Raw genomic sequence first — 24,469 nt, forward strand, 5'->3', positions numbered from 1 at the left:
TATACCAATGTCTAGTTAGTCTTTGTTAATTCTGACTTGTCATACTGAATTACTCACAGGATGCTCCTCTATCCCCATCTTTACATAGTTAAAGTTAAAGTTGTTTCCCTTATACAGTAATAATCACACCTTCTCCTTCCTGAAGACTTAATAACGTGAACAATTATATTTGTACCCTTAGCAAATAAAACCATCACTTTCACAGCCTCAGAGTCATTTTGCTTTTTAATTGAGTCTATGTCAGTTAAGGTTTGTTTACTTATAGTTAGGCTGAAATTAATACTTTTTCTAGCTTGGGGTATTTTTGCCATGTGCTTGTGAAGAAGTTAACTGCTTTGAGTAACTGAAACTAACCACTATCACTGGGTGACTGGTATATATATATTTTTAAAGGGTCAAATTTATTTAGTATGAAAAGTGTCTATTGTTGTACAATAGTGAAATCCATATTATGAAGTATTTTTATAATGGACCAATCAGCGGAAATCAGTTTTAGCCAATGACACATGAAACTCCAAATATCTCCTGATTCCCCTAATGTTAGCATCACAGTGGAGATGGAACTGAAGTTCAAAGTGAAAATATGGCTTGGTGATGAGTCATTTTATCTTGATTTGGATATCATCCATGTGATCACCAAAGTTAACTATCACAAATGGTTTGGCTGGTGTGGGAAATACTGCAGCACAAGAATCAGAGGCTAAGCTACCCAATCATTTCCTGCCAATGCTTCTCAAGGTGTGAAAATTGGTTTTTTTTTGTTCATATTGGGAGAGTTAATACAAGTTTGAGGTTATGAATGAATAAAATGAGAGGGAAAAATATGCCACAAAATATAGACTTGAAAAGTCCACTTGCAGTGATGGTAAGGAAACGTTTCCTCTTGAGAGGAAATTTATCAATTTGTGCAGAATTTAAGCTTTTGTTTAAACAAAATTTTCCAGCCCTGATGTTTCAGAAGCTAATCTTCTAAATAAGAACTTACATAGTACTATCTTTGTGAGTCTACAGCAGGGATGGGCAAACTTTTTGGCCTGAGGGCCACATCGGGGTTGCAAAACTGTGTGAAGGGCCAGGTAAGGAAGGCTGTGCCTCCCCTAACAGCCTGGCCCCTGCTCCCTATCTGACTCCTCCCACTTCCCGCCACCTGACTGCCCCCCTCAGACCCTCCAACCCATCCAACCCCCCCGCTCCTGGTCCCCTGACCCCCCCCAGGAATGCCCGCCCCTAACCGGCCCTGGGACCCCACTCCCTATCCAACCCCCCTGCTCCCAGTCCCCTGACTGCTCTGACCCCTATCCATACCCCCGCCCCTTGACAGCCCCCCTGGGACACCATGCCTATCCAACCCCCCTTGTTCCCCATCCCCTGGCCCATATCCACACCCCTGCCCCTTGACAGCCCCCCTGGGACTCCATGCCTATCCAATCCCTCTTGCTCCCCATCCCCTGGCTCCTATCCACGCCCCCGCCCCCTGACAGCATCCCCCCCCCGGGACTGCCATGCTTATCCAATCCCCCCATCCCCCGACCACCCCCCAGAACATCTGCCCCATCCATCCGCCTCCTGCTCCCTGTCCCTGACTGCCTCCTGAGAACATCCACCCCTTATCCAACCCCCCCAGCCCTGGCCCCCTTACCATGCTGCTCAGAGCAGCATGTCTGGCAACCGCGCCACCTGGCTGGAGCCAGAACGCTGCCACTCTGCTTGGCAGGAGTGCGCAACCCCCCCACCCAGAGTGCTGCCAACGCGACGGCATGACTGTGGGGAAGGGGAGACAACAGGAGAGGGGCCGGGGGCTAGCCTCCCTGGCTGGGAGCTTAAGGGCTGGGCAGGATGGTCCCGCGGGCTGGATGTGGCCCATGGGCCGTAGTTTGCCCACCTCTGGTCTACAGGTAGATATTTCTAGTGCTTATGCTGCTACTCATATTTTTCACAGACTGCAGATTGAAATTGACAAGATTCTGGTAAATTTCACAGCTACTGTTCAGAATCCAGTTGGTCATAATGCAAATGATAAAGACCATGCCAGTTTCACTTTGCTTGGTGCTTGGCAAAGCTATGAGCAGTAATCTAGTCAGGCAATGGCCTATTCATAGGGGGAGAAGAAGAAGAAAAAAATATCAGAAAAGCAGCAGTTTAGCAGACATCCTCCCACTTCCCTGCACTACAGACAGAAGTTCTGGGTAAGGTTCATCAATGTTACTCTTCCACACCAGAACTGTTAGGCAGCTTTTGTCCTCCTCCTTTTCAGTGGCCAATTGTGATGGGCAGTGTGGCTTCAGATGTAGCCAACTCCTACAGTACTACCTGGACAATGATACAAAAAATGGAATTTTCAAAGTGTATTCTCATACAGAATCCTGATAGAAATCCTGGCATCCCTTCCCAGCAATGTGGGTTGAACGGTGAGCATCCCTACGAATCAAAGTCACCCAAGTTTTCTTTCTTTTAGAAGGAAAAAGCAAGAAGCAGGGGCATATATGGCACATATATGGATAAGCACCATGACAGCCAGATGCTTTCTCTCATGCATACACTGTCAGTGCAAAGAAAGGAATGAAGAGTAAATTCATAGCAAGGCTGGGTGTACCATAGGCACGTTCTCCAATGCATGATGAGTTCTGTCCATTTCTCAATAGCAGCCATTCTTCAGAAGGACAATTTTACTAGGAGAAACAGGACTTCCTCAGATGGTACAGAAATCTGAAAAAGGAACGATGCACAATAAATTCTGTAGATTGCATACAAATTGTTCATATGGCTAAAATGCCTGTAGTGGATTTGTATCTCTTCTGATTTCTCAGACATAGGGATATTTTTTGATGTAAAAGACTAGAGATTTAGCTGCTCAGTCCCTAGTGACATTCCATGACTAAGACCCTATGAACAGCTTTGAAAATGTATCCTTTAAAGATTCTGCAAATCCAAAACCACTCAGCAGGCTGCAGATTCAAAGGGTTTAAGAGCATCTAAAAGGAAAGATGCATGTGAGTGGAAAGGTGACATGGTTGATGGCAGATGTGTGTGCAGCCTTACAGGAAGCTTGTGTTCTGGAATAGGACATTTTTGCTTATAGCTGTGGAGCTCAGGTCCTGAATGGAGGTAATGAATTTGTGATCAAGGGCTAGACCAGTTTTTGGCTATACAAGCACCCTTTGTTGGCTGATTCATGGAACCAAAAGGTATGCTATGAGGCTGCACACTTTCATAGAATCATAGAATATTACGATTAGAAGAGACCTCAGGAGGTCATCTAGTCAAATCCCCTGCTCAAAGCAGGACCAACACCAACTGAATCATCCCAGCCAGGGCTTTGACAAATGGAGCCTTAAAAGCCTCTAAGGATGGAGATTCCACCACCTCTCTAGGTATTCCAGTGCTTCACCACCGTCCTAGTGAAATAGAATTTCCTAATATCAAACCTAGACTCCCCCACTGCAACTTGAGACTATTGTTTCTTGTTCTGTCATCTATCACCACTGAGAACAGCCTAGCTCCTTCCTCTTTGGAACCCCTTTCAGATAATTGAAGGCTGCTATCAAATCCCCCCTCACTCTTCTCTTCTACAGACTAAATAACCTCAGTTCCCTCAGCCTCTCCTTGTAAGTCATGTGCCCCAGCCCCCTAATCAGTTTCATTGCCCTCCACTGGACTCTCTCCAATTTGTCCACATCCCTTCTGTAGTGAGGGGACCAAAACTGACCAATACTCCAGGTGTGGCCTCACCAGGGCCGCACAGAGGGGAATAGTTACTTCCCTCGATCTGCTGGCAATGCTCCTATTAACACAGCCCAATATGCCATTGGCCTTCTTGGCAGCAAGGGCACACTGCTGACTCATATCCATCTTCTCATCCACTCTAATCCCCATGTCCTTTCCTGCAGAAGTGCTGCTTAGCCAGTCAGTTCCCAGCCTGTAGCTGTGCATGGGATTCTTCCTTCCTAAGTGCAGAACTCTGCACTTGTCCTTGTTGAACCTCATCAGATTTCTTTTGGCCCAATCCTCCAATTTGTCTAGGTCACTCAATCTTTATTCTTTCAGATGAAAAAAGACCATCTGATATAACAGATTATTATCAGTGTGAGATACTAGTGAGCTATGGATCTGTAAACAATGCCTAAATTAAACATGTTTGAGATTAGAAATGTAATCTGTTCTTTCAGTGAAGTTCTCTAAAATGGACTTTACCTCATGTGCAGGCTATCAGTCTGCAAAGCAGTTGACCAAGTCTCAAGTCAGACTTTCACTCCCACAAAGAGTTATTGAGCGAACTGATATAGTATTTTCTTTAGTATTGAATGGGATTCTATGTAGGTAACACACAGACTTACTATTTTAGAAGCATAAATTAGTATGGCACCAATACTCAATTGAGACCACAATAAAGAAGTTATATGAGTGAAGAAATCTTTGGGATTTCAGTAAAGAATTCCTAGGCCTAGATAGGAGGTGACTACATAGGAGAAGTCTATTTAATCATATAAACAATGTAGATTTGAAATCAGTGATGGTGTCATAAACAGATAGTTAAGGGTTAGTGTCTCTTTTACCTGTAAAGGGTTAACAAACAGGGAACTAAACACCTGACCAGGGGACCAATCAAGAGACAAGATACTTTCAAATCTCAGTGGAGTGAAGCCTTTGTTTGTGTTTTTTGGGCTTTGCGTTATTCTCTCTGGGCTCTGAGAGTGACCACACGTACCTACAGGCTCTATAATCTTCTATTCCAATTTTGTGAGTACAAAGGTAGAAAGGCGATATAGTGTTTTTATTTGTTTTCCTTTATTTGCAAATGTGTAATTTGCTGGAAGTATTTTAAATTGTATTTTGCTGTGGGGAGGCTTCTTTCTAGTTTCTATAAGCTGACAGACCCTATAACTTTTTACCATCTAAATTGCAGAGATAAACTTTTACCTTTTTTTTCTTTTTATTAAAAGCTTTGCTTTAAGACCTGTCTGATTTTTTTCTCCTAGTTAAGGCTCAAAGGAACTGAGTCTGTGTACACCAGGGAATTGGTGGGGAGAAGGGAAAGAGAGCAGGGGGGAGAAGAGAAAAGTGAATTTCCTCTTTGTTTTAGATTCACGAAGTTTGAATCTGGATTTCCTCTGGGTGACGGGAAAAGAGGAAGGGGGAAGGTATCATTCCTCTCTGTGTGGTGATTCAAGGAGTTTGAATCACGGTGATCTCCTAGTGTACCCAGGGCGGAAAGGAGCTGGGAGGAAGAAAGGAGGGGGAAGGGAAATGGTTTATTCCCCTTTGTTGTGAGACTCAAGGAATTTGGGTCTTGGGGTCCCCAGGGAAGGTTTTGGGGGAGACCAGAGTTTATCAGGCACTCTACTCTAAGTCCTGATTGGTGGCAGCACTACAGGATCTAAGCTGGTAATTAAGCTTAGGGGAATTCATGCTAGTACCCATATTCTGGATGCTAAGGTTTAGAATTGGGAATTATATTATGATAGATGGTAGGAAAAGGAAGAGTACATGACATTTAACTTTCATTTTTAAAGTCTGAATCCTCACCGCATTTAGTCAAAGTTGTTACAGATAAGCAGCATGAGAGTAAACTTTTGGTAGGTGTTACAGATCCCCACAATGTATCTCAGGGAGCAGAAGTTTCTAGGTTTCATGTGGTTTTAAAAAAGAATGGCTTTTCCTCACATCAGCAGAGGTGCATCCTTGAAAACTGGCATAAGGCAGGCTCATTACTTCTCTAGTAAAAATGAATCACAAGCTGTAACAGCTGCTATTGCTCTAGTGGATTGTTACTTTCTATGACTGATTCATACTGGTTACCTAGTGACTGTAATTGTATTTAGTACAGTAACACTCAGCGAGTCAGACGAATCAGAAAAAAATAATATAGCGGATGCAGCAGTAGCTGGAGAGCAAACTAGCTGTCAGCCATATGATACTGGTTTACTTTTGGGACTCTTATTTCCTTTCATATATCACCTTTTCTGAGGAATAATTCTTAAACACAGACGTATATTATGATAGTCCTGGAGAGGGGATATACAAGCTGTATTTGAACCAGTTTCCCAAACTCAGATTTTATTACAGGATACTCAAGTTTATACAGAGCTATGAATTTACTTCCCTGCCTTCCCAGAGACGTGCGCACACACTTCCCAAAGGTTGATCTAGAGACAACCAAATTTGAAATTTGTTTAGTCAAATTATTAGTTGCAAATTAATTCATCTGAGGGATGTTGGAATTTTTTGCCCAATACACTATTAACAGATAAATATTACTTTATTCATCCATCTCTACAGATAATTGAATAATATTCCGGAAACAATTTGACAGTTTTTCTCTTCATCGGTCACTGAATACATTCCATTTGACTAAACATTTTCATTGTTTGACTAGTTGTATCTATTATTTCAATAGCCAGAAACTATACTGCTTGGTTTTCTTGCATATTTCCATGCAATTTATTTATAGTTAGGGAAACAGAGGGAAAGCAAGACAATTCATGCCTCTATGCCAGCTCTGTGTTCCTGGTGACTCCCCCACCCTTTTGCAGTACAACTCCAGTAAAGCTATGTTGGCAGGATTCCCATAGCCATCCAATTCTCTGGGAGCCCTCCTTTAAGAAGGATACTCATCAGGAGGGCAATATTCAGTCTTTATTCTGTTTCTCCCCAGCTTCATATAGGTGATGGAGAGATACACTTTCCCCTTCAGTTCTGTTGGCTCCTTTCCAAGCCTGTCCCCATCATTATGTGGATCACAGCACCTATAGCTGTTTATAGGGTATCCATCCATCCTCTGTGCACAGATCTGCTGAATACATGAACAGGCCGTATGAACACAATATCTCTTGCCCTTCCTATTACATCTCCTCCCCACAACATGAACTCTACCCCCAAAAAGCCGGAAATATGTAGTGCACAGTTTATTAACTTTAATTCTATTTTGGCTAGTAGTTCTCAGGTTAATTTCCTTCAGTGAAAAGTCAGTGTGTTTTATTAGATGCTTCCCAATAAACTAACCATACTTAGTTTATTAGTTTTCATTTTAGCAGACACTAAAACTTTGTCATCCTGTCTGTGAAAGCTCACTGTGGTATTTTAATGTAACAGTGCTGTATACTTACTTGACTAACCTTCTAATCTCACATTAAATCTTAGACGCAGACTGCACAAGCTAGGTGTGTCAAAGATTACCCAGGTTGATTTCTTACCACGGGAAGTGGTGTCCTACTCCAAAGAGACACAGACACCTCTTGCTACACATCAGTCTGAAGGTAAAATAGTTCCTATTTCCAAATTTGTCAAGAATATTTTGTAGCATGGATAAAAATGATATAAGCTGGTTTGTTTGAGGTTTTTTTAAATGAGGGAGAATGGTGATGTTTCTATTTACCACACATTTCCTGTTTGTGTGATAACGGGTTGTCATTGAGAGTAATTATAATAATGAGTTTATATACAGGTGGAATTAAAGTACAGCAGCCCTACAACAAGGAGTGTTCTAACTGTGGTATCATGAGGGCATATTTTCAGAGAAATCATTATGTATCTAGTTAAGAGATTGCTTCATGCTGTTTTCTTGCTTTCTCAAGGACGTGTATTAATTCCTAAGGTTCTGTAGAGAGGTAATATTTGAATGTTGCTCTCATATAATGGCTTATTGTGATGATGTCTTCTCTAATGGATGGTCCCAGCAAGATTAGAATTTACAGCTATTCAAGGAATGGGGTCTTCTCACTTTTGGTATTGACAGTCCTGGGTTCTATCCCTGCTGACAATCCTAATGTCTGTATACATAGAGTTGCTGTTATGTTAAGTTTTGTCATCAGTTAAAATATAACATGAATACTTGGCATTCTAGTACTGATCTGACCATTAGCTTAGGTTACTTAATACATATATGCCTTCATTGTGCTGTGCTGGTGTCCTAGGCTTAGTTTGACTTCTATATTTGGCGGGAAGAGGGCAGCTCCAATAAGGCCAACGGGGCCACATGTGGGTAGGCAAGTTCTGTGCCTGCCCAAGGCTTGCAAGTTGGAGGAATAAGGCTGCCTGTGGTCCCCCAAAACTATGCCCATGGCTGGTATATATTGATTTGAATGTAATCGCATACCAGTTAAACAATAGCCTGGTGCAATATGCACCTTTTTCTTAAATATTGTATTTGTCATTTGTCACCCTGTACAGAAAAGGTAGAGGAAAACGAAAGTATAATACACTATGCACACCCCTAGAAAGGTCATCATAAGAATTAGAGCCATATCTGAGGCACATGTTATAATTAGGGCATATGAATGAACAGGAAATGTTCAAAGGATGACTGGGTGCTATACTACAGAAAATAATGTTGACCCTCCCAACTAGGATAAGAATGACACACTTTGGCCCTACCAAATTCAGGGGCCATGAAAAATGTGTCACAGACCGTGAAATCTGGGCTTTTGTGTGCTTTTACCCTATACTATACAGATTTCATGGAGAGCAGCATTTCTCAAATTGAGGGTCCTGACCCAAAAAGGAGTTTCAGGGAGGTCACAAGGTTATTTTAGGGGGTCATGGTATTGCCACCCTTACTTCTGCACTGACTTCAGAGCTGGGCAGCCGGAGAGTGGTGGCTATTGGCTGGGTGCCCACCTCTGAAGGCAGCAACACAGAAATAAGGATGGCAATACCATACCATCCTTACTTCTGCACTGCTGCTGGTAGCAACTTTGCCTTTAGAGCAGGGCTCCTGGCCAGCAGCGGCTGCTCTCCAGCTGCTCAGCTCTGAAGGCAGCCGCTGCAGGCAGCAGCACAGAAGTATGGTCAGCGGCAGCTCCAGGCACCAGCGCTCCAAGCACTCTGATACTAAAAAGGTATCTCCTGATTTTAAAAGAAATAATGACATTATTCTTCCCTACCTAAAAACAGATTACCTTTCCTTTTAAGAGCAGGTAATTCTCTTTGTTTGAGGGGAATAATAACATATTATTTCTCCCACCCACTCTGTTATTTCGGAGGATGTGTGTATGTATTCTTTCCACCTTTTGAGCACAGGTACCTAATTCTCTTGCTTTGTTTAGGTCAGAGTAAGCATCCACCCTTTCTTTGTTTTCCTTCCCAGAAATGGATGCCTTCAAAAAATTGAGATCCTGGGTTTGGAGGCTAAGAAAGACAGGGTTCCCTCCTCCTTGTTAAGTCATAATTGGACTTGAATTTTGGTCGTTAAACATATTCAGAGATATCTTACCTTCACGTCCTACATTTCCATGAAAAGCATTTTAGGCTTGATTCAGGCCTGAGTAATGCCAGCTTTTATCTTAGGGAGCTTTTGATGGTGAGACTGCTCCTTAGAGAAGAGATTGCAAGCAGTAGAGAAAGAAACAAATTGTTCCACTAGGACAAACTGCACTGGGTCATCCATATTCTCATAAGTAACATTCCAAAGTAGCCTTCACCAATGACTGCATCCCCGGAAGTAATTCAGAGCTTGCCCTCACCTGGTGGCACACAAGGAGAAGGCATCAGTGCCTGATCTCTGCCAGGGATGAATCTCCTGCTAAAGTGCAGCTGCTCCCAGTGGTGCAGGTATCTGCATGTCTGCACTACCTTTGGGTACGTCCAGACTACCCGCCATATCGGCGGGTAGCGATCGATTTATTGGGGATTGATATATCGCATCTCATTTAGATGCGATATCTCAATCTCCGAACGTGCTCCCCGTTTACTCTGGAACTCCACTGGAGCGAGCGGCGGTAGCAGAGTCGACAAGGGAGCCATGGACGTCGATCCTGTGCTGTGAGGACGGGAGGTAAGTCGGAATAAGATACTTTGACTTCAGCTACGGTATTCCCATAGCTGAAGTTGCGTATCTTACATCGACACCCCCCCTAGTGTAGACCAAGCTTTTGATGGGGGTGTATGTGTGTGTGTGTGTGTGTGTGTGTAAATGGAGCACCATCAACACTATAGCGCAGACAGGAGAAGTATCTGCCCTTTTAGTGTTTTGTTCTCTCTTTCTTTTAACGAGAAGTAAATTCTACAAGTTATATTTATTCCTTTTCTATCATGCTAGTGGAATCTACTCTTTCATGGGAGATATTAAGCTTGTGCAATTTTTCAGGCTTGTTAGGCTACTTATAATAGGTACCTGGATCTGAAGACTGTTACTGAAAAATAAGCTCCTTATATAGGGGAGGGAAATTTGAAATTTTGGCACAAGAGATTTTCTGACATTCACCTGATATCTTCTTGTATAAAAACAAGGTATTATTCTCTTGCTATAAACCAAATGACCTATTCCTAAATTATAAAGATTGTGCCAAACAGCCAAGGAATCCAACTCTTTTGATTTCAGTGGAGTTACACTGAGGATGCTTTGGTCTCAATCTAGATATTGTAATGTATTCCTAATGTTAATATGGGCTATTTAGGAAAGAGGAAGGAATAACCATGGTATTCAGTTTTGAAGTGGACCAAATAAAGTGGCAAACCTACTGTGGAGGCTCACAGGTGGGGAGGGTACTTTGTATTTCCGAGCTGATGTAATTTTCCAAAGTAATGTTACTGAAAGTAATACGTTTTTTACAAATGAATCAGGGGACTACCCCATGTCCAGGATTGCCAACTTCAGGAGTTAAAAAAATCATGAGTCAGGCCCCAAAAATCATGAGGTTGGCCTAAAACTACTAAAATTTTTAAAAATAATTCCTTAAGAGTTATTTTTGACTTCTGGTTTTGATCCTTTAGGGGGCATGTTTTAAAGCTTTTCTCTGTAATTATGAGGGCTCAAAATGTACTCTTTTTAATGGCAGCAGGGATTCTGGCATATTCACATGATTTCAAGATCTAGGGCTTTAAGAAAAACACCTCATATGCTAAGACTCCTCATAAAAATGGTGATACCTGGCATACTGTTTGTCTGTGATACGAAGTGTATGTAACAGACATGTCAAGACCCACAAAAACGCTTGGGGAAGGTGGAACAAATGAGTCTGAAGGACATGGAGCTGATCAACAAAAGACAAAAAAGGTAGAGATTACACTACTGAAAGAGTCAAAATAAGAAAATAAAGAATGACTGTTGAAAATGCAAAACATATTTGGGAAAGAATCGCTACATAGAGCACATAAATTAAAGAGAAACAAAGCTTATAACAACAGCTCTGCTGTTTTGCTTATAGGAACAGGGCATTATTATTATTAACACTGATGGTGTCACTAATTTTGTTCTAATTATGCAACAGACTGTTTTTATATTGCCTGTTATTTGATTCAAATAGGTATAAAAATCTGTTTGTCTTTTCTCCCTAAACCAAACCATACCAGAATCAAACTGCAGCATCTCAGATGCTGCCAATAAAAGCTCTACATTTTATAATAAACGTCTATATTTCCCCACTCTTCAACCCTAAATCAGCACCTTTTGTTTCTAGCTGGGATGAACAGCTTCCTCCCAAAGCCATCGAGGCACTTTGTAGGGCAGCTGAAACACTGCTGGAAAAATGCCAGAGTTTTGGGGACTAAAGTCAAGCACAAATGCAGACTTTGTCCTTTGTATCAGCATGAGATGCTGTTGCTTTTTCACCCAGCCAAAAACATCCAAATTCAAATCCCCTTTGTTTAATCAAATCAACAAAGATTATTTTTGTACCAGACTGTACTAGACTTGATGAGACTTAAAAAAAAAACTATAGTATAAGATTTTGTAGACATTGAATGTCATGATTGTATCCCCATCCCTAGATACTCCACGTTATTTTTAATTATTCATAAAAATATATTTTAAAAGCATATGAACAGCACCCTCTAGTGGTATTATGATAAACTGACACTTGATCTGTAATGATGTATTCTTTTCAGAAAAAATGGTTGCTTGGTGCAGTTATTTTGAAACACATGTAGAAAAGATTGAGAGCACTGCTCTACAGTGAGAACTTTTATTTAACTAGAAACATTCTTCATCAGAACTTATCATGTAGAATAATAAGAATAAAGCCCCAGAAACTATGTTCCTAAATGTGATATGGAAAAGAGGAATATAATTACATGGAACATTGGTTTATAGAGAAGAGACCATCAGTTACTGCCTTAAAGTTGGACGACATTAAAAAATAGGTTGTCAATGCTGTTTAAATAACCCAATAGGATTTGTGATCATACCCTAAATGTATGTGCACAGTGAAAATTGCAGTAAACCACACTTGCTGTTAATCCGCTGAGTTAAACTATGACTAATACATTCTCAGAGTTTCAGGGACAATTTATTTTTGCCTCTGTTAAAGCCACTTTCATAAACTAGATTACCAATGACAGTCGGTCTATTGATAATTATCATCACTACAACAAAGGCTGTATTAAGTGAAAGCAAGTTATTAACTATCATGAATTTTTAGCCTGTATTTATGTAGAAAAGTTGTTGTTCTGTTAGTAGATATTTCTGTGGTTAAGAGTTAGGAAAATGACCTAGCTTTGGAAAGTGTTGGCTGGCAGTTTTGGTGCACAAAATGGCACATTTGGCATTGAAGAAATGATTTTCTTTGGATGGCAAACTAAAGAAGTGTAGAAGCATAGGAGATGGGTATGGTCTCTGGGTTTGGAGGGAAGAGGCTGAGGGAGTAAAACTCCCCTGAAAGTTATAGTTTCAGCAATAAAACCTTGCTTCATTTGGCAAACAGAAAAGGAAATGTTAGCCTGCTACATGCATTGTCTACCTGTGTGTTTATCAGTTATCACTGCAGTATCCTCTGGGTGTGAAGGTGGTGAAACTGGGGGCTTCTGGAGGAAGGTTTTTCATAGGCTTACGATGATATTGAGCAGAGAGCTCTCTTGATTCTAAACTGTTTTCAATAGACGGATTGGAGAATTTATGAAGTATCTGTAAATCTCAGGAAATTGCCTGCTGAGCGCTGGTTTAATAGACAGACTATTGGCCTGGATCATCCACTGTCACAGTAAAACCCACAGTAGGAAGTCTGGGGGAGGGTAGCTCTGCAAGGATCTCTTCACAGAATTCATTCCTGATTGTTCCATTGTGGGAGAACAGTAGGGGTGGTGAATGGTTTGACTCCCTCAGAAAAGGTTACAGGGACTGTCTGCAAAGCTAGCAGGAACCGGGGATGATCTGTTGAAGACCAAGGCTCTCTGCATGGAGGCCTTGTGCCTCCATAATCCCCCCTAGCTCTGGTGCCTCCCCACCCCCAAAAACAAGACATTATCCTCAACAGAAAAGATAATACAGCCCTAGGCTATAGTATCTTTCCTAGTAATTCTCTGGAGGGCTGGATGGTGGACAACATGCATCCCTCACAGCTGCACCCATGCCAGCCCCAGTCCATCCTGTCTCCATCTCCTCCTCCAAGGTAAATGGTAGGTACAATATATGGTATGGTTAATCTGATAGAACAGAGAGGCATGTCCGCTTTAATCTAATCTTGAGGCTTTGGCTTCCTTGAGGGTAGACTGTTGCATAGGGAACATTCCCTACATAACTAGGATACTCCTTCAAAGTTATTGCAGATGGAAACAGGAATGATCAAGGAATGTCAATCTGTACCCTCCCTCCTGGCAGTTTCCACCTGATCCTTATGGATGATCCCTGTTCAGGGCTGCACAGGAAGCTGACCCCCTCCTCCACCAAAGAACTAGACCAGTCCGTCCTCGGGGGAGTAATCTTGCGTAGCTGCCACTTGCAGAGATCAATCTGCTCCTTTAGACAGAAGTTCCAGTTCAAAACATTAAACCAAATGAGATCCTGGGACACCTGGTGACAATTGGCGAAAACCAGAGCTCTGATGCTAATGATCTTGACCTCAGACTCCTTTAACTAGCCGCATGTCATTTGTGTATCCTGACATTTGAAACCCACAGTGATCCATGAATTTCGAGACAGGCCCACTAATACCTGCATGCAAATATAGTCCCAGCCTGGGTGCAAAACTAAAACTTCATCTTAGTTCTTTTCTTGCATCATTGGGAAAGATCCTGGCCATTTTAACCCAGGAATAACTGACATGTCAAACCCCATTGAAATAGCAGTCTGACTTCAGACTGGCTTGCTCCTAGCAGATTTCAGATCTTCATCTTATATATCTTTTTGTTCACATAAGAAAGGGATTGAGATGAGGTAGGGGTATAGAGAGCATCGATAGCCTGAAATTGCTCATGAATATGTATTATTTTTGTCAATACATTTGAGTTAAGAGTTCTGAGATGGATTTGGATCGACATTTCTTTAGGAAATAGGGATTTCAGGAACTGACAGCTGCTAGGTAGAGGAAGGTTGTGGGTTTATTCTCTCATGTTGTATATCTTCATTGTAAAATATTTATCCCATTGATAGTATTTAAATACTCTGTGTATTGACATGTATCACAATTGCACACAGTGGTCACCATTTTAAAAAAACATTTAGACAAATTCTATGCATTCAGCGAAGTTACACCCTATCTTATACAAAGGGGAAAATCGCTTTACAGAGAACATTCCCTTCACAGTTAGGATACTGCTTGAAACTTATTGTGGATGGAAACAGCAAGGATCAAGGTCTACCAGTGCTTGCCCTTCCAGCAATTCCAATTTGGTGCTGATGAATGATTCCTACTCAAGACTCCAAAGGAAGTTGACCCTCTCCAGCTCAGATATTACAATTTAGTAGCCATTGGCAAACACTGGCTGTATAATGGTGACCAGCATGTCTGTATTAAAAAATTTAAGGATAAGAAGAGATTGCTTTATAGAAGTAGGCACCTGTAATCTTCAGTGGCCTAATTAGTACTTAGTAGCTATAATACATTGAAATAAGCCTGAAAGTAGATAGCAAACCCATGCCAGAATAAGTTAAATCCATAATATGGAGGGTCCATCATCTGTCAAATAGAAAAGACATGGGGCAGAAGTAGATGGGTGAAAGTACCCGCATCCTAGGGTGACCAGATGTCCCGATTTTATAGGGACAGTCTTGATTTTTGGGTCTTTTTCTTATATAGGCTCCCTCCAACCCCTGTCCTGATTTTTCACATTTACTGTCTGTTCACCATTAAAGAAAAACAATTTTCCCTGTTAGTGAATCTTCTAGACAAGATTAGGACAGGGGCTGTCAGACTCTGTGAAACTGGAAGTGACTGGATTCCTGATAACTTTTGTTCCTTCCTTCATATTCTTCATTTAAATTATTGTGGAAGTAGATGGTTAAATCCATCTATCAGTTATCGTCTAGCTATCCATGTTAAAAAGTTTTAGATTAGATTGCTAGATAGCCAGGTAAACATCATGGTATCCAAACACTAACACAATTACTGGATCAGATATAGTTACACATTATAGTCTGGGAGTCGGAAGTTCTGGGTTCTATGTCTGCCTTTAGCTATGGATCTGCTGTGTGACGTTGGTCAAGTCACTCCACTTCCCTGCACCTCTGTTACTCCTCCCACCTTTTGTCTGTCTTATCAGTGAGATTTTGTCATGGATACTTTTAGTAAAAGGTCATGGGCAATAAAGAAAAATTAATGGAAGCCCATGACCTGTCCCTGACTTTTACTAAAAGTATCCATGATAAAATGGGAAGGGGCTGGGGAGCTGCAGGGTGGCTGGGAGCTCCAGGCCGCCCACCACCCATGGGGTGCAGAGGTCCAGGATCCCCCTACCCCTCTGCAGCAGCAGGGAGCTTCAGGGTTCCCCTGTCCCTGCTCCTGTGGCAGGGAACTGCAGGGATCCCTCTGCTGCCACCATGGTGGGGAGCTGCTGGGGATCCCCTCTGCCTGTGGCATCTGTGAGCTGCAGGGTACCACCCCTGCCCAGGGCGACTTGGAGCTTGGGGGCCCTGCCTCATCCGACAGGGGTACCTCACAGCTCCCTGCTGCTGCAGGAGGTAGCGGGACTACTAGGGCTGAAGTCATGGAGGTATTTGGAAGTCACGGATTCTGTGACTTCTGTGACCTCCATGACAAATCATAGCCTTAGTTATCTGTTTAGCTTGTAATCTCTTTGAGGTAGGGACCATATGATAAAGCTGTGCCTAGCACAATGGGGCCTTGAGACACAGTAGTAACACCAGTAATAAATAACAATGCCGCCAAAAAGTTGGTATAGACCAACAAGAATGAAGAATAAATAACCACGGATAGTCAAATATCCTCCTTCTTACCTCTGAGGTACCTCTGGAATTATTGTTATTGTTCCATCTTTTCTCCTTCATCTCTTACCTTCTTCCCTTTCAGTGCTGTTCATCATGGCTGTGGGAAAGTTAAGCTGAAGCAGTGAGTGTTACACTTTTTGCTGAAAGCTGTGCCATGGAGATCAATGTCTCCACAACTAATAATTGAAGGGAACAGCAGAGGAAAAGGATAGAAGTATGACTTACTTTTCTGTTTCTTTAATTGAATATTGTTTTCTTACTTATCAGAAGACTTTATCGTACAGTTTTGATAACCAGTGTATCACATGAACTCAGCCAGTTCTTCATTTTGGTAAGTCCTGCCAATTATTGTATTGCGTAGTTCAGGGGTTCTCAACCATTTTCTCTCTGAGGACCCTCTCAACATGCTATAAAAACTCCAGGGCACAGCAGGGGCAAGGGAGACTCAGGGCTCTGGGCCAGGGGTAGGAACCCTTGGGCATAGATGTTGTTTTACTTCTATCTGGGATGGAGAGGGCAAGGGCCAGCATGTATCTTCAGCCAGCTCTGTACAGCAGGGCCCAGAGAGGGAGCGCCACCTTCATTCCCTGATTCACCTCAGCAGGCCACTCACCTGTCTGGGGCTCTGTGCCAAGGGCTGCTCCCTGAGGGCTCTCCCAGCCCCAGAGCCGTCTAGGCAGCTCTGACTGGCTGTGTGAGCAGAGAGGGCTGGGAGCTGAGGAGCAGCTGCAACCCCGGGTACCAGCAGCAGATGGGGGAATCCTATAGCTGCCCACTCCATGGTCCTAACAACCAGAGGAGCAGCTGTCCCACACTGCCTGGCTCTGGCTTCCCACCTACAACCTGGCCAGAGGGCTGGGCCTGAGGAGGGCTGGGGGAGTGGAGAGAGTGAGGGTGGAGCTGCCCCCAGGACTGTCCCATTTTGGGTAAAGCACTGCAGTTTGGGGGCAACACCCTTGTACCCCTTCAACTCTATCCATGAGCTCAAGGTTTCTGCCTGCATTGGGGTTTCAGCCCCTTTACTTATGGCTTCAGCTTGGGGGGCAGCTTGGGATTTCAGCCCTTCCACCCCCACTCCCAGCTTCAGCCTGTGTGTGTGTGTGGAAACCTGGAATTGGGACTTCAGCCCCATGCCACTCCCTGCTTCAGCCCCATGCGCAGGTGGGCGGGGGGCATGCCAGTCCTTTGAACACTGGATTTCAGAAAGCCCTGCAGACCTCCTGAAAGGGATCACAGACCCCTGTTTGAGGACTGCTGGAGTAGTTGGTATTCTTGAATACACACATTTTATTTACACTGTGTTTAAGGTATATATGTTATAGGAAAGGTAGAAATAAGTCAGAATAGAAACCCTGGACCCACATAGACATCCAATGTATAGCATCAGCCCATCCCTAATTATTGATCTCAGCAGCACAATTATAGAATAGGACAATGAGGTGTTTTTTGGAGGGAGAGGGAAAGTTATACACTTGTACCAGATATGGACAGGCTACAGAACTTGTTTATACTCACCAGACGTGTTCCTCATAAGATTCTTTAATGCTCTGTCAGTTTATGGCTAAGGTTTCTTTAAATAAGGTATTTCACATACAGTGTCGCCTAGTGGCTGAACAGTATAATACAGTTCATCATTCCATTACATCTCCCCCTTTAAGTTCTACATTCCTACCATATACAATATTTACACTGTCTTTGAAGTTCAGTACATTTTAGTCTGTTAAGTGTCTGTGAATCATAAGGGTTGTCTAACTACATGACCCAAACACCCAGCAACTTGGTCATGTGGCTGCTCATTAGTTTCATCAACTGGCTGTGGTCAGTTTGGAATCCTTGAGTCGTCTTCTTCTTGTTCTACCATCTGTAGAGTTTGCTCTCTTGATTGTTCTTTCTGAGGAACAAACTGTAGATGTCAACTTGTTTCTTCTGAACTCTCCACTGTCGGTCTTGATCATATATGACCTGGGAGCTGAATTCTTTTTCTTTATGACAACTGGCATTTTCCATCCTTTTTATCCATTCAATTTGACATGTTGTAGGGGTTTCTTTAACACTTTACTCCTGGGAGAATTTTTTTGTGTCTCTGTATTGTTACAGACATACTTGCTGACAGGTGTTTTGAAATAGATTACCATAATAATTGAAACTGGTGTGATTTTGTTGTGTTATTTTGACAAATAAAATTTGCAGAATTTTGTAGAATTTTAAAATACGGGTGCAAAATTTTTAATTTTTTGGTGCAGAATTCCCCCAGGAGTAACCTTTATGCATAGTTTTTGTCTTTGTAAGTTGTTTCTGTGGTAATCTGGTCCATGCAATTCAGAACACCTCCAGGATACTTCAGCTTTGGAAGGGGTTGAAGGTGATTGTAAGTCACTTCTGAGATGCCTGTGACATCAGCTCCTGAGTCAATTTTAAAGTCAGTAGCCTTGCCATGAATATTGAATTGCATGCTCCAGGCAGGTGCTATGTCATCACAAGTGATAGATCTCAGACACAATGGATCCTAATTGTCTCTAATAGGAGTCAACTCCCTGACTACTTTGGTGTAGCAAACAGCTGCAAAATGTCCATATTTCATGCACGTATTACACCATGCATCTCTGGCTGAACATGCATCATCTCATGGAGTATGACTTTTTCAACATCTTGGGCACGTAGGCTGGAATGTGTCCCTCTTAGCCTGGGAATTCTCCCTCCTTCCCTCAGGGTTTTTCTGACATTCAAGTGTCTGTTTATAGATTCTAAGCTAGTTTCAGGTTTTTAAAGTTGTTTGTTTGACTAATTCTGACTGTTTTGCCATCTGTATAACTGTGGTTTAGGATTCAATCTCTCTTCAATTGTAGCTACTGCAAAAGTTTTTTATCTGTTAACCCAGTAACCAGCTTGTCTCTGGTATCTTCATGTTTTACATTCGCAAAATCACAGTTTTCAGTCAATGTCTGCACAGCTGTTAAAAACATTCAATGTTTTCCCCTAATTCTTGAATTCTCTAGTGAAACATGCTCCTTCTTAAACCACATTTCTCTGAGGTATAATGTATGAATCAAGCATTTACAGAATGCATTCAAAGTCATCTTTAGGACTGTCTTCAGTAAAGTCGAAGGATTTAAAGGTATGCTCTGCCTGCTTCCCCATAGCACAAATTAGAGAAGATACCTGTTCATCTCCAGCTTCTTTTTGGAGCTTGTTTGCAATTTTAAATCTTGCAAAATACTGCTTCCAGTCTGTCCATTGGAAAGGTTTTTCAATGCTGAAATTCTCTGGGGCATCAAAGAGTGGCATGTTCAGATCCAGCAACCTTTTTTTGCTGTTTTCCTTCAGTTTCTGTCCGTAGTTTACTCCCAATGCCATGTCATGCTCTGTCATCAGATATGGACTGGCTACAGAGCTTGCTTATGCACACCAGATGTATTTATCATAAGATCCTTTAATGCTCTGTCAGGTATTACCTCATCCACCTTGTCCTAATATTCTGGGACCAACACAGGCTGTATGTAATGGATTAAAGTACAGTGAAACCCCGCTATAACGCGATGTTTGGGGTCCAAAAACTTCCATCGCGCTAAATGCGGGGTCGCGATATAGCGGGGTTTGTCAGTGGTCCCCAACGCAGTGCATTGATGTGTGCCGCCTAGTGCTCCTAGTGTGTAGTACTCAGCAGGGGAGAGGAGCCGCGGGACAGAGAACTCTGAGGCTGTGGGCACAGAGAGCACTGGTGCCCGCAGCTCCGCAGTTCTCTGTCCCCGGCAGGCGGGGAGCCATGGCTCCTCTTGAAGCCGGAGAGAAGCTGCGGCCCCTCACCTGCTGGGGACAGAGAGCACCGGCGCCCGCAGCCTCGGAGTTCTCTACCCCCGGCAGGCAGGGAGCCATGGCTCCTCTTGAAGCCGGAGAAGGCAGCGGCCCCGCACCTGCTGGGGACAGAGAGCACTGGTGCCCGGAGTTCTCTGTCCCCGGCAGGTGTGGGGCTGCAGCTTCTCTCGCCTGCCATGGTGTTGGGGACCATTGGTACAGTACCATACTGTATTATGCCTTAAAGGGGAGCCAACCTGTGATCGCGTTATGTGCGATTTCGCATTATGGCAGGGCGCGTTATTGCGAGGTTTGAATGTATTTTTACACACAGTGCCATCTAGTGGCAAAATAGTATAACACAGTTTGGCATTCTTTTACAGGGGACAAATGTTATATCTGTCAGCACTGTCACAGATAATATCAGATTGGATAGACCACTGATCTGACCCAATAGGGCATTTCTTGGGGAAGATCCTCAGCCAGTGTAACTTATCCATGACAATGTACACCAGCTGAGGGGTCTGCACCCTTATCTTCTAGCTGTGTATGTATGCTTTTAGAGAAAATTGCTGAATTAGTTAACTCAACAATAATATATTTTTAAATTCTTTATAGTCCTGCATAGGGAACAAGTTAGGGAAGAGTAACTCTGCCATTTAGAATTTTATCAACTTGACATAGTTTAGTAACAACAGGCAAGATCAAATTCCCATTGCAAGCAGTGGAAAGACTCCCACGGACTTCAATGGGAGCTGGATTGGGCCCAAGATGAAATGCTTGCCATGAGCCTAACTAGCTGAAATCTCTCATAGTTTTGTCATGTGAAGCTGTTTTATACATTTTTCAAATCCTTTTGTTTGAATTAGATTAAACATAAAAGTCTTTTGCAAGGCCTTCTAGCTTTGGAAAACAAAGTAGCTTGCATAACAGCTAAGTAACCAAATACCATCCTCCTTTCTCCCTACTTAATGGTCCTGACCCAGATCCTCAGAGATATTTAAGCACCTAACTAGCACTGATTTCAATGGGAGTTAGGTGCCTAAATTCATCTGAGGTTCTCGGCCACTGAACCTGCAAACACTTATGCATGTGCTTAGCTTTATTCTCGTGATTAGTCCTATTGACTACTCAAGTGTGTACTGTTAAGTATGTGTGAGTTTGCAGGATCAGGGCCAAGGTTTATAATTCTCGCTTGGTGCATCCCATTTTCCAATTGACTGCAAACTCCATAGCGGAGGGAAGGTGTACGCTTTGTAATTCTATATCACATTTATCACAGCAGTATCTGTAAAACACGTAGCACATTGCAGATATGATGAATACATAATAATACTAATAGCAATAAATAGTTTCATTTCAATATGTTTTTCTTAAGAAAAAATACTGGATTTTATCCCCTATATTTACCTGGTCAATTAATTATGTCAGCTGCTTAACAACATCTATCAATTCACTAAATTATAGGAATTGTAACTGTGCTCTGAGATCAGGCACATCTTGCAATAATTTATAAATGTTACATACTAAAACTAATACATTTGCTTATTCTTGAACTTTTTCAAAATGTCCCTCTGTGAGGAAATGTGTTTGTATTGTTATTAGTTTTGACAAACTGGATTGTGTCTTGGCCATTGTTGAATGGTTCTCTCTGCCCCCAAGCCCACTGAGAGACAAAGAATTTGTAATGAATTTGATTAAAACTTTATGTGGTTTATGGTGCTCACTTCCAGCTGTTCTGCCATTCTTCTCCAGTGAATGAAGTTTTCTCTAATGCATAATGATGTGTTTTACATGAGAGATGTTTGAACCTCTTCTTAGTAGCCCTGAGGTAGTTTCCATGGTATGAAACAGTGGCAAAATATATAGTTTCTTAAATTTCAGTGAGTTATGTTTGTTTATGTTTAAGTGGCATATGCTTCAATACATAGATATATCTATTAAAATGGGTTAAAGAAACAGATTAGGTTTCAGCAATGGTCATTATGGGCCAGATCCTCAAAGGTATTGAAAACAATGGGCTTTAAGACTTAAATACCTTTGGTGATCTGGGGCTGTAGGCTCGATTGTGCAGCCCAGGTTGGTGAGCACTTACCCACACAAACAGTCGCAATGACCCTGAGTAGTTGCTAAGCATTGTGAGCTGGCTCCTTGTTGCTAGCTATCAGTCCCTTTCCCCTGCCCCACCCCCCTCTTACTCCCACCCCCCAAAACAATTAAAAGCTAGCATCTAATTTGGAGATTTCTTGCACACCCAATTTTTTTAGAAATGTGGAATACTATAGTCTTGTATTATTTATTGTGAAAAGGCCAGATTTTGATATTCTTTCTCTGGGTCCAGTTGCTTTCTCATGTACAAATATAGAACAATTCAGGAGGGGTTGAAGGAAGGGAACACATTTCTGAGAGCTCTTCAGGGCAGGGATTTTCTTTTGCTCTCTTTTCCTATAGTACCTAGGCTCCAATTTAACAAATTACTTCAGCACATGCTTAATTAATGGGATGTAAGCACATGCTTCCAAATTATTAATAATTTGTATTGTGGTAGCACCTAGGAGCCCCAGTCATGGACTAGGACCCCTCATGCTACAAACTGTACACACAACATGAAAAGATGTCCCTGCCCCAAAGAGGTTCCAAGGGTTTGACTTCAGCACATGCTTTCAGCATAAGCTCACACATACATGCTTTGCTGATGTGGGGTCCAAATGCTATGCAGCCCTAATCCAGATTGGTGTCATGACTAGGGTTTGGCCGGTCAGGCCTAGTGGTCAGAGCAGTGGAGGTCAGAGCTGAAGTTAGGAACCAGAGGTCAGAGCCCAGGGTCAGAAGTTCCAAGAGCAAGCTGAGAGGCAGATCCCTCACTACCACTGGCTGGTAAGCCCACCTTATTGCACAAACACTTCCTAGAACTCCCCTTGGGCTTAAGTAGTGTGCCTGGACCAATTAGGGGACATGAGGGAAGCTGTCCTTCCAAGGCAGAACTTCTTGTGGTGTTTATTGCCACAGGGTTTGTATGATAATACACACGGCCCTGTCATGGGTGCAGGCAGCAGCACAAAAGAGTCAGCTGCCCTTCAGACCTGGGTTCTAAACTAATGGTAGAGGTCTGTGGAATTTTCTGTTGGGCTGTGTGTGTGTGTGTGTGTGTGTGTATCTCCCTTTATAAAAAAAGGAGGAAGAAGTTTGGCCATCAAACCCCACACTTCACCCATGATCTGCATGTATCTCAGGTGATCAGCAGGTCAGCACCAACCACAGAGAAGTGCTATGCATCTCTCCCCTGGCTCCCTGCCAGCACAACTTAGGTTACACTTGCATTACCCTCTGAGTGGATGGCCTGTGGAGTTGGGAAAGGAAATAATTTGTTAGAAATAGCTGCTGGTGCAGCTTCCCACTTAATTGAGTGGGCTTGGTACTGGACATTACTGAGCCTGAATTTAGCTTTGGGCTTGAACCCAAATCTTTATGATATAAACTAGATTAAAGGGGTAAATCACAAGAGCAGAACTAGGATGGCCTAGTGGTTAAGGCACTGAACTAATGCTTGGGAGATTTAAATACAGTTCCTGTCTCTGCCACAGACTTGCTATGTGACCTTGAGTATCTTACTTAATCTTTCTTTGCCTCCAGCCCCATCTATAAAATAGGGACAGAAATACTTCTTGTCCCCTAGATGTGTCCTTTCTGTTTAGACTGTAAGCTGTCTGGGGCAGGGACCATCTGTAACTATGTGTCTGTTCAGTGCCTAGTACAATGGGGCCCTGATCTTGGTTGGGCCTCTAGATGTGGCTGTAATAAAAACTAACAATAATATGCTGACTTTCCCATAAGCAGACTTCTCAATGTATTTTCTGAAACATGAGGGGAACCAGTACAGTAAGCTGGGACATGGCTAGGGCTGGTCAGAAATTTTCTGATGAAACTTTTTCCAGCTGAAAAGGCTGATTTTTCTTAATCTAAACATTCTGTGGGCATCTGTCAGTTTTGATGAAACTTTTGACAGAAGCCAGGCTGGTTTCTGACAGAAACCTGCCCGGTTTCCTGCCAGCTTACCCCCGCCCCCTCCATGGCAATCCATCTGGCAGGGAGCTTGGGAGCTGTCAGGCTGCCATGGAGGTGGGCAAGCTGGCAGGAAACCAAACAGGTTGCCTGCAGCGGAGGCTCTCAGAACTTCCAGGCTCCTGGGTAGTTTTGGAGTTCAGGAAACATATTTGAAATGTTTGATGTTTCTGAAACAAAGTATTGTGGAAATTCACTTCTGAAAAAAAGTGTCACGGTTTGGACTTTTTGTTCTCATGTGGGACAAAACATTTCCAAAACCTTGAAATTTTCTCATGGAAGTGAAATTCAGTTTCCTGTCCACTCTAGTCATGAGCTCTCTGAACTATGCCAGGTTAGGGTTGTTGTCTAATGGAGGTCTGGCTCTCTTCGACCTGGGTGTTTGGGGTGCTCTCACTTAGGGTTTCTGAAGTGGCAAGCAGATGCCTGACTATCTCAGAGGCCAACTTTCCCTCAAAGCAGTAGGGCTCAGTGTTTCTTCTGTGAGAGAGTATGGCTTGCTGAAGCTGGGAGAAGAAGGTG

General features: G+C 42.7%; 1 protein-coding gene across 6 annotated transcripts in view; it reads left to right on the top strand.

Moving 5' to 3' along the window:
• Nucleotides 1–24,469, top strand: part of DYNC1I1 (dynein cytoplasmic 1 intermediate chain 1) — a 240,748-nt gene that overhangs the window by 49,014 nt on the left and 167,265 nt on the right. For all 6 annotated transcript variants that reach the window (XM_030550619.1, XM_030550615.1, XM_030550613.1 and 3 more), the window contains exon 6: nt 7,138–7,253. In XM_030550619.1, coding sequence (XP_030406479.1) covers nt 7,138–7,253 — 116 coding nt within the window. The remainder of the gene's footprint in view (nt 1–7,137; nt 7,254–24,469) is intronic.

This window comes from Gopherus evgoodei, chromosome 2 (genome assembly GCF_007399415.2).
Source record: "Gopherus evgoodei ecotype Sinaloan lineage chromosome 2, rGopEvg1_v1.p, whole genome shotgun sequence".
NCBI classification, from domain to species: domain Eukaryota; kingdom Metazoa; phylum Chordata; order Testudines; family Testudinidae; genus Gopherus; species Gopherus evgoodei.